The 19447-nt window shown below is 33.8% G+C and overlaps 1 protein-coding gene across 1 annotated transcript; it reads left to right on the top strand.

Moving 5' to 3' along the window:
* Positions 1–3703: 3703 nt before the first annotated feature.
* On the top strand, positions 3704–6751 carry LOC108836084 (bifunctional dihydrofolate reductase-thymidylate synthase 1-like). The gene is made up of 10 exons (XM_057005414.1): positions 3704–4257; positions 4490–4832; positions 4919–4963; positions 5124–5189; positions 5256–5311; positions 5380–5457; positions 5537–5654; positions 5768–5891; positions 5976–6082; positions 6190–6751. Exons 1-10 carry the CDS (start codon positions 3866–3868, stop codon positions 6262–6264), a joined length of 1404 nt encoding a protein of 467 aa, XP_056861394.1. The 5' UTR covers positions 3704–3865; the 3' UTR covers positions 6265–6751.
* Positions 6752–19447: the final 12696 nt, after the last annotated feature.

Below are 19447 nucleotides of genomic sequence, written 5' to 3'. Positions count from 1 at the left end.
CTTTTGACTATTTTTTATATTTTCAAATAGTTTAGACAACTTTAAGTTGACAAAAAAGACAACTTTAAAATGTCATTAATTGTTGAAGAATAAAAAACAAAATATATTAATGTAACTAAAAAGACAAACATTAAAATAGGAAAGAAAAAATACATTATTCTAACTGAAAAACAAACATTAAAATAGGAAAGAAAAAGAAACACATTAATATAACTGAAAAATACAAGCATTAAAATAGAAAATTCAATTTAATTCTCAGTGGCATGCAATTGTAAATAACACTGAAAACTAATGGGTATTCTATATGTGTACTTCTGTTTTAATAAGATACTAGATTTTGACCCGCTCTTATATTTTTTATTGGAAACTTATTTTACGTGATAAAAGTGATGATTTTTGATAAATTATATATTTTAATTTTTTATGAAATTTATCTTAAATTTACTTATATGACTTATTTTGTTATTTTTAATATGACTAAATTTTAGAAGACTTTAAATATTCTAACCTGTAATATGATTTTATTTATTTAAACCGAAGTTAAACTTATTTTACACTGATTTTTTTAATTTAAATAAAATATTTTATATCTTCAAAACTCTTGTATTGAAAAATTTATTTGTGCATTTCAAAACATTTTCTATAATTTTATTAAATTTAGTTTATGTGATTTAGTTTTTATTTTAAATGAAACTATTTCTTAAGGAGTTGAGATAATTTAAACCCGTATTATGATTTTGTTAATTTAATCATTTGTTATTACAACTCGATTTTATTTTGAGGTTTCATTTAATAAATGTTTTCAAATAATTAATAATGTGAAATATTTCTTGGAATGATATGGTGCAAACATTTAGGAAACAAAATTTTCAAAAAGGCTAAGAACTGAATTATATTAAATACTCTTTAATGTAATTGTAAAATAATGATTTTTGATTGGTTGCAAATAATGCTGGAAAAAAACACAAGCAACTTTTGTAATTATTTAGAAATTTCAGGGGCAGATTCATAAACAGTCATCTGCTTTAATAGTATAAATATCTTATATGCTAACTACAGATGACGTGTTTGTAAAAAAAAAAACTCTTTACAAATAGTTTTATAATTTTTTTTATCAAACTATATTTATATATAATTATGCAATACTATATTTTGAGATTGTGTTTTTATTTTCAGCAGAAAAACTAATAATCCATTGTAATTAATTCATTTGAATATTTGATTTTAAATGAAGTGGTAGAATATGTAAATAATAAAGAAAGGCAATGACTATTATGTAAATAAAAAAAATATTTGATCTACTATTCGTGTTTCCAAACAAATTTCATTTATTCTGCTATTCAAGTTTCCAAACGGCATAATATGTAAATAAGAAAGGAATTCAATGGCTAAATGTGTAAAAAATAAATGTTTATTCTACTATCCATGTTTCCAAACAGATTTTATTTACTATGTTATCTAAGTTTCCAACTGTACCAAAAGGTACTTCAGTTTTAATAATATAGATAGATATATAATACCAACATTAACTAATTTGATATTTGGGAAAAAAGTTAATTCAATAATGAATCAAACAAAGCACTTGTGAAATTCAAGAACTCATTTATCCTAGTTTATAACAGGCGCCTGTCATCCATCTTTCCTCGTCTCTTCCATCATCGGAATCCTAATTTCCGCGAGTGAGAACCCTATGGACACAAAATTACCACCGGATAGTTCAAGCTTTTAAAAATGAAAATAGAGGTGTTAATCAGGTTAGGCCCTGACTTAAAGCCCAACAAACTAGAGTTTAGGCACCAAAATATATGAAATTTTATAGGATGTCAAAATTGATAAAAATGTATATTGTATAGTGGCAAAAGCTGTTTGCAAAATACTTAAGAATCTAAGTTCGAATTCCGCCTAGTAATTATTTTAGGTGTGACAAATGGTTTGTTCAAATTTAATGAATCCTAAAATTCACTCAGAAATAAAGCTTAACAAATAAGATCTATAAAAAGAAAGACTAGGCTCTAATCAACTAACTAAATTGATGTTTATTGATGATTTTTAACAATGAGTACAAAGCTTGCTTGAGAACAATGGAGTGTGAATATCAAGAGAATCAAGAGAATATAGCTTAGGTATGGAAGAATTTGGATCCCTTTCCTTTGGCTCTTCCTCCTCCTTTTATAGGTTTTTCCGGCGGATTGTAACGATGGTCTTTAACACTAGAGTGTGAATATCTCCGGCGCAGATCAATGAGGCGAATGATGCTGCTTTGTGTATGGATCGTTGATAGGTGACACACTTGTTAATGATCAAATTTAAATCTTAAAGAATCAGAATATAAGACCCTAAGCAACTTGATGAATGAAGTTGGAGGGCATAAAAATGTATCAGAATAAACAAGTTGTGAGTTAAAGCGTTGACTTGGGAGAGATTGATTAGTATTAGTTTATAAGAATATGTCTCCCATGTTCAGATAAATGTTACTTCGTTTTCAAGTCACAAACTTTCCACATTGTTTATGTTGAATAGATATATGTTTTTCTCCATATGCGCTTACTTTTCGAGTTTCTTCCCTATATTTCACGTTCTTGCACATTCCTCATCTCTCTTATCTTGCTAGATTCCAAGACATTCTCATTTCACTCTAGTTGTGGTTTATCGTTAACTTTCAATTGTATAGGTGAGGTTTTCCCAGGAATTCCTTTTCTTTTTGAAATTTGTTAGTTACTCTGTCAAATTTCAATTTTGAAGAATCAGAAATAATCCATGCAGCCACTAGTATTGTAAAACCTGGTAGGCGCTTGTTAAAAAATAGATGAAGTTCTAGCCACTTGTTACCGGGTATACTAAGTTCTAGTGACCAACCATATAGGCAGGCGCTTAGGCGGGCTAAAGTAGATTTTATCATTTTATAAATACATCTTTGATATTAAACATTTTTAGATATACTATTTATATTTTAGTATTATGTATTGTGTAACTTTTTTATTTAGGTTTTTTATTCGACATTATTAATATATAATGATTTGTTTTGTACATTAAACCTTATTATAATTGACAAAAAAAGATTGTTACTAATTATTTTATATACTAATATTTCAAAGGTTCTGTACAAATATACTATATAAAGAATATTTTTTTAGCATAATCAACGTTACCATCTATCATTTTTGTATATTAAGATATTTATTTAAGTAAATAGATTAATTTACCAATTAATATTTTTTTTTTCATATAGTATTCCTATTTAAATATATATAAACTATAACTATTAAGTTTGTAAATTATAATAATTTTTTTAATTAACATTAATTTATAATAATATTATTTCAATAACCTTGAAATTAATTAATACTTTATTTTATAAAAATATTTTAAATGTTTACTATGGTTTTGTTAGATCCTTTTCAACAGATTTTTTATAACTAAAATAAAAATTAAATTTATAGTTAAAACTGATTTATTCTTGATATTTTATGAATTATTAAAAAAAAAATTGAAACAATATATATTTGATTGATTAATATAATAATCAGATAAATTTTGTTAAATAATTAATAAAATGGTTCTACAATAACTTTTGTGCCGTATTGTTTTGTAGTTAATATAATAGATGTGAGAGTAGGCAAGTTGTGGGTTTTACATTAAATCAAATTGATTATTAGTTTAGATTGGAATTCTGTCTCCCATGTCCACATTGTTAGGCCAAAATTAGATATATTTTTTCCCTCCCTAAGCGTTTACTTTGAGAGTTTCTTCCCTCGATTCCAAATCCTTCTCGGATTCTTGCACATCTCGCTTAGATTTTAAAGGATCTTTGATTCCAGAGACATTCTCATTTCATTCTTGCTTACTTTAATAAGTTTTATAGAAAATGGAGGCACAAAATGCCCAAAGGAGGAGTTATCAGGTGGTTATAGCAGCAACGAGAGACATGGGTATTGGTATTGATATGAAACTTCCTTGGGATTTACCCAATGAATATCAGTTTTTCCAAGATGTAACAAGTAGGACATCTGATCCTCGTAAGAGGAATGCAACTATCATGGGAAGAAAGTCATGGGAAGCTACTCCTCTCGAGTTTCGTCCCCTTCCTGGTCGCCTCAACGTTGTCCTCACAAGATCTAACTGTCACAGTATCCCCACTGATGATGATAACGTAATGGTGTGTGGTAGCATGGAATCGGCTCTTGAACTATTAGGCAAACCGCCTTATTCATTTTCCATCGAGAAGGTCTTTTTCATAGGAGGCGGCGAGTTGTTAAGGTTTACATCTCCATCTGCCTCAATCATTCTTTTTAGAACACCTTATGTCAAAGTAATAATAATAATCATACGAGACTCTAGACCTTGAGGTTTGATAAGTTGATTCTAGATGTGATCTTAACACGATGGTTGAAGTTTTTTTTTCTTGGAGGCTATATAAAGTTTAGTATGAATGATGAATGATTGGATATTTGCTTTAGAGTCAAGAATTCATCTGATAAGTTATGTGTAGGCAATACATGAATGCACCAAGCTGTGATGCTATCCACCTAACAGAAGTTGATATAAGCGTGCCATGCGACACATTTGCACCGAGGGTCGATACTTGTCTATACCGTCCATGGTACTCATCACTTCCAGTCGTTGAAAATGGAATTCGATACAGCTTTAACACTTATGTTCGAAGAAAGGATCTCATTTCTGGATCTGGTTTGGAGGCAGAGCAATACTCGTTCTTGCCTAAGATTGTTTTCGAGAGGCATGAGGAGTTAGGTTACTTGAATCTTGTTCAACAAATTATATCTCATGGGGACTTGAATGACAATAATACTCTTCTGTCGAAATTTGGCTGTCAGGTGAGCTGAGTTACATCTTTGTTAGTATCTTATTACTTGTTGTAGTTGACATGTGAATTTCTTATTTTATCATTTTAATTTTATAGTTGCGGTTCAATCTGCGCAAGACTTTCCCGCTTCTCAAGACCAAGGCATGCATTCTTTATCCATTCAGTTAAAACCTACTACTATTGTTTCATCTACAGTTAAAGCCAATCCTTTTATTCTTGACATCTTCTAATCACAGTTTGTATCAAGGAGTCTACCGTGGTTTGATTAGAGATTGATATTTTTTATCCTGTTGTCTTGCAGAAAGTATTATGGGTAGGAGTTGTAGAGGAAATCCTACAGCTTATCAGTGGTTCAACCTATCCCAGGGTAAACCCAAAAGAGATCTTTGTTGAAGATTATATTTTATTTGTTTATAGCTATAGCTTCTTTCAGGAAAAGGGCATTAATCATATATGGGAGAGTGATGAGGCCAAAGAATATCTTGACAGGTAAGCACGGAATAGCTGATTTAGTAAGCATGTAGGCTTTTTGAAACTAATATAATTTTGTGTTCCAGTTTCGGAGTGGAAGCCACAGAGGAAGATGGAGACCATCCACTCTTGACTGGACTCTACTGGAGACACTCTGATGCTAGGTTGGTGGTTTCTCTTCTTTGGATTTAATTGTTCCTATGTTTTGCTTCTTTGACTGGTTGGCTTTACATTTCTTGCCAGCCAAGAACTCAGTCAGATCTCTGATGTTATAAACAAGATTAAGAACAATCCTCATGATCGAGGGATCACACTTTCAGCTTGTAAGTTGTCCCTATCTTCTTGCCAAACGTTCGCACAGGTTAGCATGTCTTTCATCTGCTTTCTACTCATGTTACAAACTTGTATGTACAATGAAATTAATGCGACAAAAGTTGATTAAAAACAGTTTGGTTATTTTTTCTTATTATCAAGTTCTATGTGGCGAATGGTGAACTTTCCTGTCAAATCTACCAGAGCTCAACTGAAGCAAGTCTCGGGATTCCTTTCAGTATCGCAGCATACTCTCTCTTGACATGCATCATCGCTCATGTTTGCGGTACACGCATACACAAAATCCTAATGATCTCGAGTGTGGAGTAAAGTCTTGAAACATTAAATGTTCTGTTTCTTGTGGTCACAGATGTTGCTGCTGGTGATTTCATCCATTTGATTGGAGATGCTCATGTTAATACATCTCACACCAAGGCTATACAAAAACAGCTTCAAATCTCCCCAAAACCCTTCCCGGTCAGTACTATAATTTGCCTCATCATATGTTCTCTATATCTTTTTTCCTCAGGAGACAAATTGACTTTTTCTATCTTTCTCTACCATCTTTAACGGTAAAAAAAAAGATTTTGAAAATTAATCCGGAGAAAACAAAGATCGAGCACGTGGAAGCTTCTGATTTGGATCTCCTGGACGTATGACCTACTTCATAAAGAGATATGAACAATGACTACTTTAATACTCTCCTTGTTTATTTCTTCATGTTTTTTTCGAGATATGTCTACTCTATCTTCATATGGCTGAACAAAGATTATACAGTGAAACAAAAAGAAAAGGAAAAGCGATACGAAGATAGACAATAACTCTTCTTTAAAAAAAAATTTATACATATAGACAACACAAAACTCTTCATCCTTTTGGTTCCTCCTCTGTCTCGCAATGAAAGACTCGGTCTTGTACCGTATTTCATCATCAGAATCATCAGCACGTCTCTCCTTCTCCGATCTCTTCAATCTTCCACAAGAACTCGTCTTCAAGCCATCGAGATTCTCTGAGTGTCTCTTTACTGCATTCCTGTTATCAGGGGCGGACCCAAAAATCTAAGTAGACTGTGGCACATTATTTTTTATTATAATAAATAATAATAATAAATAAAACATATTTGTTTGTGCTATATATAATTTAAAAATCGAAACCACACTGAGATAGTAACTAAAAAAACTTCAGATATAATAAAAATAATGTAAAAATCTCATAAAGTCATTCTTCGATCTTCTATTTCTTGAAATCTTTTTATCACTGTTTCATTTGTCACTTCGTCAAAATGGTCGTTTCAGTATAATAAAAATAATGATGCAAATTTGTTATGTTGCTTCTCTGCCTTGGCCTCTTTGGATTAACAAATTCTTCTCCCATACTAAGTAACTCTGTTTTATTTTTCTCACAAAAGGAGTTCACCTTTCTAATGATTGAATCCCATCCATTATCCATGAGCTTGTACAATTGTTGCTTGGTAGATTGCACTAAAGACATCTCATTCAAAATATCCCGATCTTTGCTTTGTAAAGCCAGTGATAGATTATTTGTGAGACCAAGAAGAAGTAACATGAACTGTAAGTAGAACACAAAGTCGAACGTGTGAAAGTATTTGAGGAGACCATTAGCTTGACATCTTTTGATACCATCTGGCCCATCTGTTTCGACATGCTCAAGCACTTTAATAATAGAAGTGAATAAATCAACCAATCTCAATAAAGTTTTGTAGTGAGAACCCCAACGAGTATTACAAGGTCTTTGAATTGAAAGCTCCTGATTTAATCCTTTTCCTGTGTCTTAATTTCACTCCGACTAACTCCTTCCTCGAGTATCTTACGTTGGTCTTCTCGAATCATATCTTGTCTCTTACAAGAAGCTCCAACAACATTTAACAAGACAGCAATCTTATCAAAAAAATCACTAACTTCAAAATGTTTTTTTAGCAACTGCAACGACAACCAATTAAAGCTGATGAGCAAAGCAGTGGACATAATATCCATAACTGTTTTCTCTTAAAATTAGAGATCTCAACCCATTAAACTCACCATTCATATTACTAGCTTCATCATAATCTTGCTCTCTTAACTTTTTCATGCTTAGTCCACGTTTTGCAAATAGTGAATCTATAGCATTTTTTAGAGTTGCAGAAGAAGTTTTTTGAACATGAATAAGACCAACAAATCTTTCTTTGACTATCCCCTTTTTATCAACAAAGCGAAAAACCATTGCCACTTGCTCTTTAGTAGAAACATCTGCAGACTCATCCACCATCAAGCAAAATACATCATGATCAAGCTCCTGAATAATAGATTGAATAACTTCCTCCGCAAATCAATGTGCTAATTCTTTCTGAATTTTGTGAGACACCATTTGATTGTTCTTAGGAGCATTCTCCAACACAACCTTACTTACAAGCTCATTCTGATTTGCAGTATATTTCACAAGCTCAACAAAGTTTCTCCTATTGGCTGATTCCATCGACTCATCATGTCCTCGAAAAGGTAATCCTTGTTGTAGAAAATATCTACAAGCATCAATTGAAGCATTCAATCTGATCTTGTATTCATTTTTGCTGCTTCATTCTGCTAATAAAAAGAACGAGCGATTGACTGATCTTGATTCATTAGACCACTACAAGAAAACAGCGGTATTCTGAGGACATTCCGAGGCAAAATGAATTCCTCAGAAATTTCTGACAAAATACCGAGGAAATACCGAGGAAACGCGAAACGTGGTTTCCTCGGTATTTCCTCGGAAAATACCGACGAAATTCCGAGGAAAGCCAAGTTCGTTGGAATATTCTTATGGATTTCCGACGAAACCACCTTCCTCGGAAAAAACCGACGAACCTCCGAGGAAAATTTATAGCCGTAAGAGAGCCGTTGAGAGATTTTAAATATTCCGAGGAAATTCCGAGGAAGTAGCCGTTAGCGTCGGAATTTCCTCGGAATTTCCTCGGTCTGTCGCCAGGATTTCATCTATAAATACAACCACCCCTCTTTCTCTTCATTCACTCCATTTCTTCATCCTCCCTCCTACTATCTTTACATACGAATTTGATTGAAAAAAAACATGTCTTCTTCAAATTATTTTCGTTCTTGGATCGATCGACCTCATTTGGATCCGAACACGAGATTTCTTACGGAAGAATACCAACGAGGTATAACCGAATTCATGGGGTTAGTTCGCCAACTACCGGAAGCAGAAACAGATATGTTAAGATGTCATTGCTCTAATTGTAAAAATAGAAATGTTATTAAAGAGTGGGATGTTTGGACTCATCTTTTATTGAGTGGGTTTACACGAAGTTACAAAATTTGGTATCATCATGGGGAAACTGATTATGAACATGGTAGTACTAGCGAACTTCAGCTGGCGGTTAGATTAGAAGAACCAATTAGAACAGATGTAGATTATGGTGTAGGTACTGAGCAGATGGTAAATGATCATTTTAGAGGGGGAGATTTACCCAATGCAGAAGCTATGAGATTTTATGATATGTTGGATGTTGGAAAGCAACCATTGTACGAAGGTTGCAGAGATGGTCATTCAGCTTTATCATCTGCTACAAGACTGATGGGCATTAAAACAGATTATAACTTGGCTGAAGACTGTGTAGATGCGATTTCTGATTTTGTAAAAGGTATTCTACCTGAGGATAATGTAGCTCCAGGTTCATACTACGAGGTTCAGAAACTCGTAGCTGGTGTTGGTTTATCTTATCAGGTAATAGATGTATGCATCGATAACTGCATGATTTATTGGAGGGCGGAGGACCAGCGGGTTACATGCAAATTTTGTGGGAAGCCTCGTTATAAAGATACGGGTGGAAGAGTTCCAGTTCCATATAAAAGGATGTGGTATTTGCCTTTGACGGAAAGGTTGCAGATGTTGTATCTTTCTGAACGCACAGCGCAACGAATGAGATGACATGCAGAGCACTCAACAGATGGTGAGATTAGACATCCTTCAGATGCAAAAGCGTGGAAGCATTTCCAATCAAAGTATCCCGACTTTGCGTATGAGAGAAGAAATGTCTATCTTGGATTATGTACTGATGGTTTCAGCCTGTATGGCAAGAGTGGAAGACAATATTCTCTATGGCCAGTCATTGTTACACCATACAACTTACCCCCAAACTTGTGCTTGCGACGAGAGTTTTTGTTTCTCTCCATTCTCGTTCCCGGACCAGAGCATCCTAAGAGATCACTTGATGTGTTTCTTCAGCCACTAATATATGAGTTACAACAACTATGGGCTGAAGGTGCTGAAACATACGATATTTCGTGTAAAGAAAACTTTCAAATGCGGGCAGTACTAATGTGGACAATAAGTGATTTTCCAGCATATGGTATGTTATCTGGATGGACAACGTATGGAAGGCTATCATGTCCATATTGTCAAGATAACACTGATGCTTTCCAACTAAAACACGGAAGGAAAACATGTTGGTTTGACTGTCATAGGAGATTCCTACCACCTCATCATCCATATTGTAGGAGTAGAAATTTGTTTACGAAGAACAAGAGGGTGTTTGACAGTCCACCTGCGGAAATTAGTGGGAAAGGTTTGAAGACACAACTAATAGATTTTGGTGCAGAAAGGACGCCAGACGGTGAACATGCGCGTTTTCCGGTAGATGCTGTTGGAAACCTGCATAACTGGCACAAAAAAGTATATTCTGGGATCTGCCATACTGGGAGGATCATTTGCTAAGGCATAATTTAGATGTCATGCATATTGAGAAGAACTTTTTGACAATCTCATGAACACGATCCTTAACGTTCAAGGTAAAACAAAGGATAACTTGAAGTCAAGACTGGATTTAGCCGATATATGTGCTCGTTCAGAACTTCATGTTGATGAGAATGGTAGGCTCCTTTTCCCATATACCGACTTGATGCAGAAGGAAAATATGCGTTCTTTGATTGGATTTCAAACGATGTGGAATTTCCAAACAGTTACGCATCTAATTTGCGTAATTGTATCGACAGAAAGGAAGGAAAGTTTATTGGCTTGAAAAGTCACGATTGCCATGTGTTGATGCAGCGCCTCTTCCGTTTGCCTTCAAGGAACTATTACCACGAAATGTCCATGAAGCAATTGCAGGGATAAGTGCTTTTTTCCGCGATTTATGCACGAGATCAGTGACTCTTGAAGGTATTGAAAATTTGAAGACTAACATAGCCGTGATTCAGTGCAACCTTGAGAAGATATTTCCTCCCTCATTTTTTGATGTTATGGAGCATCTTGTTATTCACCTGGCGAGAGAATTGGAACTTGGTGGTCCTGTGCAGTATAGATGGATGTATCTGTATGAGCGGTATGTTCCATTTGAAGAAGATGGTGAAAAATTTAAGTAGGGTGGAAGGTTCTATAGTCGCACAGATGATCAATGAAGAAATTTCAAACTTTGCCGGCTATTACTTTCCAGCAGAAGTTCAAACCAAAAACAGAAGACATGCTCGGCATGATGATAGAGGCGAACGGGCAACATATCATGTTACGGTTCCAGACATTTTCAGAGATGTTGGACGACTTAGCGGAAAACCAAAGGACCGTCGACTTAGTGAGCAGGAGCGCAGTCATTTGCATACATATTTGCTCACCAACTGCGAAGATGTTCTTCAATATGAGAGGTAAATAAATTAGCTTACAATTTTTTATTTTAACAAGTTCAAATATAAATCTTAATTAATTACATTATTGTCATCATATGTACAGGATTTTCATGGCACAAAAGCGGTTCGAATATAGATACGCCATAGAGGAGGAACTAGAAGAAATGAAGCAGAGAGAATTTGCTGGATGGATGCTTACTTATGTGAGTGCCTTAAATAAATTAAAATATCATTATCATATATTTATACTAATTCACATTTATTGATATATATAACCTATATATATGTGCTATTAATAGGTGTCTGCTGGTTTGGCCAGAGGTGAAACATTTGACGATTGAATACGCGAGATAGTGGTTGGACCAAAATATGTTGTGAAGTCATATCCGAGATTTTGTACTCGAGGATATGCATTCACAACTCAAAAGAGGAGACGTTCGAGAATGACCTATGATGCTGGCGTTTGTTCTGCATCAGAAGATGATGTATACTACTGAAACATACATGAGATTATGGAAATCCAGTTTTTGGGCATGGTTGGATTACGGTGTACTGTTTTCTATTGTGATTGGCACGACAACACTCCAGATCGAGGTGTGAGAACAGATGCATTTGGTATTACATCAGTAAATTCGAGGCGAAAGCTGCAATATTATGATCCTTTCATTCTTGCTTCTCAGGCCGATCAGGTAATGATTCAGAATGATTCATCATCATATGTATTAATTTACAATTTTACTAATAATTTTTAAAATGTTACAGGTTTGTTATATCAAGTACCCCCGGATTAGGAACAGAGATGATCCATGGGTAACTGTTACAAGACTCAACCCGAGAGGCCGAGTTCAGGGAAGTTCTGAGCTGGAAGACCCACTACAACCAAGCACATCCGGCAACTTAAGTGCAGCCGAAGATTTAGCTGGAGTTGGCATTGTAGTCGATTTAACCGACTTCGGAGAGGAAGCCGTCGTTCACGTAGAGGATGAACCAGAGATTGGAGAGTTTCACCAAGATTCAGATTCAGATTCAGATGGTCATGATGACTCGGAAACAGATTAGCATAGATTTTTTTTTTCTAATTGGGATACCGAGGAAATTCCGACGGACTTAAGGTTTTCCTCAGTATTTCCTCGGAATAGACCATGTAGATTTAGGGGTTTGATGCTAGAGTCTGGTTCCTCGGAATTCCGTCCGTCGGAATATTCCGAGGACATTCCGAGGAAAACAAGGGTTTGTTCGGAAATTCTCGTTTTTCCACGGAATTCCGAGGAAATTCCGAGGAAATAGGAGTTTTTAACTGAAAACAATGTTTTGTGGATTGAATAACACGTATCTAAGGAAGATTATGAAGTAAAAAATTGATGTTTTATCCGATAACGCCAACTTTTACGATTGCATGAACGAAAACCACACAACATAAGATAAACACTTATACAATTTAATAAACGGTAAAAGGAATACTTACGATTATTTTTGAAATTTTGTTATTTCATGGATGATGATCATCTATACAAAAAATCCTCAATGGTATGCATTACATTTGTATAAGAAATGATATCGGGCAAAAAAAATCGATGTTTTGAAACCCCAAACCCTGTTTCGTCGGTATTTCCTCGGAAATTTCCGAGGAATTTCCGAGGAACATTGTTTCCTTGGAATATTTTCATTTACCCGGGCAACCCTAGCCGCCAACTATTTTCGTGAAAATTAAATTAATGGTTTCCGAGGAAATTCCGAGGGAAGTTATAATTTTCTGAGGAAATACCGAGGGAAGTTATAATTTTTTCCGAGGAAATTCCGACGGACATTTTCCGTCGGACCCCTCATAATATTAGGTCTGGCCGCATCTCTTCTTCCCCATTTCTCTCTTCCTTTCTTCTCGCGAACTCCACCGCATCTCTCTTCTACTCCATCGATTTCCGGCGAATCAAACCCCAATCTCCTCAATTTCATATCTCAATCATGTAAGGACCCTATCCCTCTCTTTTTTCTTCAAAAATCGAGTTTGTTTATGGTGTGTAATGATTTTTATAGCTTTTTATTAGGGTGAATGGTAGAGTAGTGTATTGAGAGTTCGAGTATGGTTTTAGGGTTTAGGATTGTGATTATTTGTTGTATTCAATTGATTTGGAATTTTTTTTAAAGTTTTTATTAATTTTGTGGTTATAAAAATCGAATTAATAATTATGTATAATATAATATGAAAACGTTTTTGTATATAAAATCTATTTTTTGTGATTAAAACAATTTTTTATTGATTAAAACTATTATTTGTAATTATTAAACAATTTTTATTTTTTAAAACTATTATTTGTAATTATTAAACAATTTTTATTGATTAAAACTATTATTTGTAATTATTAAACAATTTTTTATTGATTAAAACTTTTATTTGTAATTTTAAACTATTTTTTATTTAATAAAATTATTATTTGTAATTATTAAACTATTTTTTATTTATTAAAATTATTATTTGTAATTATTAAACTATTTTTTATTTATTAAAATTATTATTTGTAATTAATAAACTATTTTTATTGATTAGAACTATTATTTGTAATTATTAAACTATTTTTTATTTATTAAAACTATTTTTTGTAATTATTAAACTATTTTTTTTTATTTATTAAAACTATTTTTTGTAAATATTAAACTATTTTTTATTTATTAAAATTATTATTTGTAATTATTAAACTATTTTTTTATTTATTAAAATTATTATTTGTAATTATTAAGACTGTTTACAGGTCTTATGATGATGAGCCCCTGCCTCCACTTCGACCTCGTCGTCCCTCATCACAAGTTTCGTGGTGGTTCGGGGAGCCACTCTCGGGGTTCGTCCTGCCACCCTCGGGAATCCGCATCGCCCCACAGCTCCTACCATACATCTCCCTCAGCTGCACCCGCTCCCGCTTCTCCAGTCGTTCCGGGAGTGATGACTATTAAGGAATTGGTTAGACAGCCCGGTCGTGACCATCTTTCTTATCTCACTCAGTATCCACGTGGTCATGGTCAAACATGGTAATTAAACGTCTTTTTTCATTAAAATTTGATTCAGTATTAATAATTTGTTCCTAACATTAGGTTAGACCGATCCTCGAACGGGATCAGCACATGGATCAACGGTATGATGTACTTGTCCCTCGACAAGGGATATCGGACTTTCACGGAATTTCCTTACAGTGAGCAGCAGCTGTGGTTTCTTCAGTTTGCGGTAAGTATTCTAATTTTTTTTATATTTTTAATCATTAATATAAAATTTCAACTAATTGTATTTTTTTCAGCAAAAATTCAACTGGAATCCCGATGATACGCTGTTTATCTATAACAACTTCGTCCATAAAGTTATGGACAACTATGGGAAGCAGATCCACGAGTGGAAGAAGAAGTGGCTAGTGAACAAGGTAAAATTTAATTTATTAAACATTTTTTTTTATTTATTAAACTATTTTTTTATTTATTTAACTATTATCTATTTTTTATTTATTAAAAGGTTCCAAAATCGGTCAACTCCAAGGTCTGGGAGGAGTTGTGTGTTCATTGGAGTAAGGATGAGACAAAAGAAATTTCCTCCACCAACTCCACCAACCGCAAGAGCGATCGTAAAGTGAAGGGCATCTTCAAGCACAACTTGGGTGCCTAGTCTATTGCCACTCTGGCTGATCGCATGGTAAGTTCAGTCTCTTTTTCTTCAATTATTTAAGTTTTGAAATTTTATTTTTTGTGTATTTCTTCTAATTACTAATGTTTAATTTATTTTTTTCAAGGCGGAACAAAATGACGGCGAGCCGGTTGATGATTACGAACTAATGAAGACGGCGTATACTAACAAGAAGACCGGGGATATTGATGATGGCGTTGTGAGGGAAGTGGTCAGCCTGGTCCAAACTCATATGGAAGAAGAATTTTCTCAGCTTCAAACCGACGAAGACGATTCGACGGCTGCGACCAACTTGTCCCGGAGTCGAATCAACGAAATCGTGGAATCAGTAAGTTCTTTTTTTAAAGTTCAATTCATTTATTTCTTGATTTTTTTATCATCTTTTCTTTTATATTAATTTGATTATTTTCTATTTCAGTCGGTTCCAAAGAAGAAGGGACGTTTGGTCGGTTTGGGTCGTCGCTCCCGGTCGGTTCCTGCTACTTCACAACAGCCCTTTGTTGATCCAGAAGTACTTATGGGTCAGTTGAAGGACAAGGATGATCGCATATCTGCGTTGGAGGCCCAGATGGCGAGTCAACAGGCGGGCTTTGAGGCACACAGGAGGCAGCAAGAGCAAATGATGGAGATGATGAGGAGGATTTACCCGAGCGAGGTGTTCCCAGACGTGCAAGACCCGTAGTTCTTTTTTTTTTATTTCAAAATCTCGGAATGTTTTATTTTCAGAATGTTTTATTTTGATTTGTACAACTTTGAATATTATCTAATATGTTTTCAATTTTAATTTTAATTTTATATTTTCGAATTTAAATTAAAAAAAATTATAAATTAAAAAAAAAATTGAAAATTCCGAGGAAGATGTCCCTCGGATAATTCCGAGGAAGTACTCTGAGGAACCTTCGTCGGAAATTACCGATGCGTTTTCCGAGGACAGTTCCGACGGAAACTTTCGAGGATAGTTCCATCGGAAGAGCCATCGGAAAATACCGAGGAATCGTTCCCTCGGTATATTCCGAGGAAGATACCGACGATTACAAATCCTCGGAACTCCCTCGGAAATACACTTCCTCGGTATTTCGTCGGAATTTTCCGAGGGAATTCCGAGGAACATTGAAATTCCGAGGAAATATTTCCGACGGCTGTAATCCTCGGTATTTCCTCGGAATACCGTTATTCCGAGGAAATACCGAGGATTTCAGCCGTCGGTATGCCGCTGTTTTCATAGCATTGTTGTGAAAACTATTCACTAGTCCCACATGGTCTCCTAACATCTTCGGATTTTTCCAAGTATCAAAGCCTTTTGTCACAAATTCATCACTTCCACCTTTATTTTCAGTGTAGTCTCTAAACAAGTAGCAAAACAAACAATATGCTTTGTTTGTTTTTACACTATATTCTAACCACCTACCGTAGAGATCAAACCAAGCTGGATTAAATCTTCTATGTTTATTATCTACTAGCGTCTTAGGAAAATCGTGACCACGAGGTTGACAAGGACATTTAGTAATATATTTGCGTCTTACCTCATCTCTTTCATTAGGATGATGTTCTGATATTCTCTTTCTATATGCAGGATCTGAGTGCAAATCTTCCAAATTGGGTTTTGAAACTGAAGGCAAATCCTTATTGATTTTTGATGTCGAAACTGGATCCTTCACATTTATTTCTGATGTCGATAATAAAGGATTTGGAGTCTAATTCTCCGAATTAGTATTCGACTTCGATAAACATTGCTTTTTAAAATATCTCTCCATAGTACCTAGTAAAAAATATATTAGTATTCAAAACGATAATACACAAAACGGAAAAAACCTAAAAAATCAAATAAATATATAACAAATCGTACAGATGGTATATATGCTTACTTTGAAAAGATACCAAAAAGGCTCCTATGGTTGATTGTAGTTAAGTCAAAGAAAGAGATAACACGTAAGTTTTGTTATACGTGAAAAAGTTAAAAAAAAAATTCTGCAGATTTCTTGTGAAGAAAGAACGTAACAGGTAGCTAGGGTTTAAAATATTTGGGCTAATAAACTTTTGGGTCAGATTTAGTCCATGTTCAAAATTGCGCTAGGCGCTACGCGTGCGGTGGAGTAAGGCCTAGCGCCGAATGAATTAATTGGAGATTAAGCGGAGAGTAATCAGGGATTTATTTTATGTATTTAAATTAAAATTCCTAATATATATGTATAAATATCTGTTATGCTGGCAATGTACAATGATTTCAGGTAGCCGAGATGGTTAATTTTGCTTTGGTAGTGCATGTCATCGTGGGTTCGAACATCACTCTGCGCATTTGACGGAGATTTTTGCTCATTTATTTAATGTAAGGGTAAAAATGTCATTTCGCAATCATCTTCTCCACTGACCTATTTTTTTTCTGTGTCAAAACACGCGGCCGCCATTGATTTTCACTTATGTTTTTGCCGATTTCATCAACGTACCAACCAGATTTAACATCCAGACAGTGAAATATATGTTTATAGCACGATTTCGAACCATATATCAACAAAATTCTAAGTTTTTCATATGTATCCGCGTTTTTGGCCGATTTGAGCAAAATTGAGGCGGCTCTCCTCCGCCAAGCATATAACCGGCGAGTCCACGGCCGCCGAGACCTCGTTTTTGAACATGGGATTTAGTTGGGTCAGATTTAGTTAAGTTATTTTATTTAAATTGGACTTTGGTACTTTGATATTATTGTTTATTGGGCTAGAACACTTTATCTTATTTGAATTGGTTACTAAAATTATTTTAGTTTCTGCTGAATTGGGCACGATATCTTTTGTTGGGTGGGGCACAAAATCTTTTCTTTGGTGTAAACTAGAGATATATTTTTTTAATGACTAAAAAAAATAAAAATAAAACAGCATGTGGCAAGTGCCACACCCATTATAGTGGTGGGTCCGTCCCTGCCTTTTATCGGATAATGATTTGTCTATCTCTCTTCACATTATGATCTTGTTCTTGATTCACTAAGAGACCACACTTATTGATTATAGTAATTACTAATTACTATCGCATTTGCAATTGAACTATGCTCTACATTCCATCTCCGCATATATGACAAGTTTCAAAGGATGCATGTCTATCCTACTAAATAGTTTACTGATCTAAACTTCCTAAATATCCTCTATATATTATTTGGGGATCTTTTAAAATAGTTATAACCTTAAGTTTGTACTAACTGAAAATAATCCCTTCATACTTGGTAGTTTTTTGTGCTCTTAATTGTCCTATATGGCAGTTTAATAGAGCAGCATATTCGGACCATAGTTTAAAATTAAATATCCTAGGAAAATATAATATTTTTGTTAAAGACTCTCATATTTCACATTTATGTTACGGAGACAATAAAGTCAAACTTACTCAATCTCTACTGTAATGTTTAAAACGATTCTCTCTTATCCCTTTCGTCTGTTCTCATATCTCCACTGTCGCACTTGCTCAATCTCCACCATTTTTTATAACGATGGAGCCTAAACCAATTTCAATGGTTTCAATGAGGAAAAAACTCCTTCCAAGTATATGACAGACAACGGGTTATCATTACCCTGAAAAAAACTTATTCCAAGTATATCACAAACATAAAAATTATGCAGTTTTTAGTAAGGCAAAACAGAGATGGAAGTTCATTTGGTCTATTGCAGTATCATTTAAAACATGGTATTTACTCTTTGTTCTTTGATAGATATATTAAAGGGACTTAGAAATATTAATGGAACACGTTCACGTTTTTGTTATGTAAACAGTGGAACACGTTTGCGTTTTTGATAATATATTTGTGCACTTTGGTTATGGCTGATGCACAAGCATTATTATTAATTACGATATTTTTCCCTTTCACCTTGTCGCTCAGTTGTATAAAAGGACTAGGGTCGACCCGCCTTACAGGTGAGTTTTTTTTCCCAAAAATGTTAATTTTAGTTATATATTTTGTATGTATGTTTATTTTGATATACAAATGGTATAATATATTATAAAATATAAGTAGTTAGACAATAATAAAATTATTTTCAAGTCTTTTTTCTGTCTTACAAATTTCAAAAATTCAATATCAAAATCTGATTTATTTTTTTTGTAACTGGAAATTTTATATAAGGTGATAGAAAATGAAAACAATTGATTAAATTTTAATTATGTGTTTGATTAGTAGGATTGTAGAAATGTTTCATTTCACTTAATTTTTTATAAATTTTGTTTTTAGTTATACTCTTAGTAATTTAATTGACCCTCACCTCTAAATATACAATCCTTTTAGAATATATTTTTTTCTTAAAACACCGGTTTAAAAATTGTAATATCTTACCTAAAATCCACAAACTAAATTCTCACAGCGAAATTTATGCACTTACAACCCAACTATTTAGACTTATGATCTAAATATTCATTTAGCTTGTTATAAAATATAAGTAGTTAGACAATCCTAAAATTATTTTCAATTATTTTTTCTGTCTTACAAATTTCAAAAATTCAATATCAAAATCTGACTTTTTGTTACTGGAAATTATATATAAGGTGATGAGAAAATGAGAAAACAATTGATTAAATTTTAATTATGTGTTT

The sequence above is a fragment of the Raphanus sativus genome, chromosome 3 (assembly GCF_000801105.2).
Source record: "Raphanus sativus cultivar WK10039 chromosome 3, ASM80110v3, whole genome shotgun sequence".
Taxonomy (NCBI): domain Eukaryota; kingdom Viridiplantae; phylum Streptophyta; class Magnoliopsida; order Brassicales; family Brassicaceae; genus Raphanus; species Raphanus sativus.
This window is presented reverse-complemented; position numbering and strand designations above follow the sequence as displayed.

Excerpts from the sequence above, each read along its gene's own strand:
- LOC108836084 (XM_057005414.1), top strand. The coding sequence starts at position 3,866 with ATGGAGGCACAAAATGCCCAAAGGAGGAGTTATCAGGTGGTTATAGCA. Across the intron at positions 4,258-4,489 it reads GGAGGCGGCGAGTTGTTAAG|GCAATACATGAATGCACCAA; the intron begins GTTTACATCTCC and ends AGTTATGTGTAG. Across the intron at positions 5,892-5,975 it reads CATCATCGCTCATGTTTGCG|ATGTTGCTGCTGGTGATTTC; the intron begins GTACACGCATAC and ends TTGTGGTCACAG.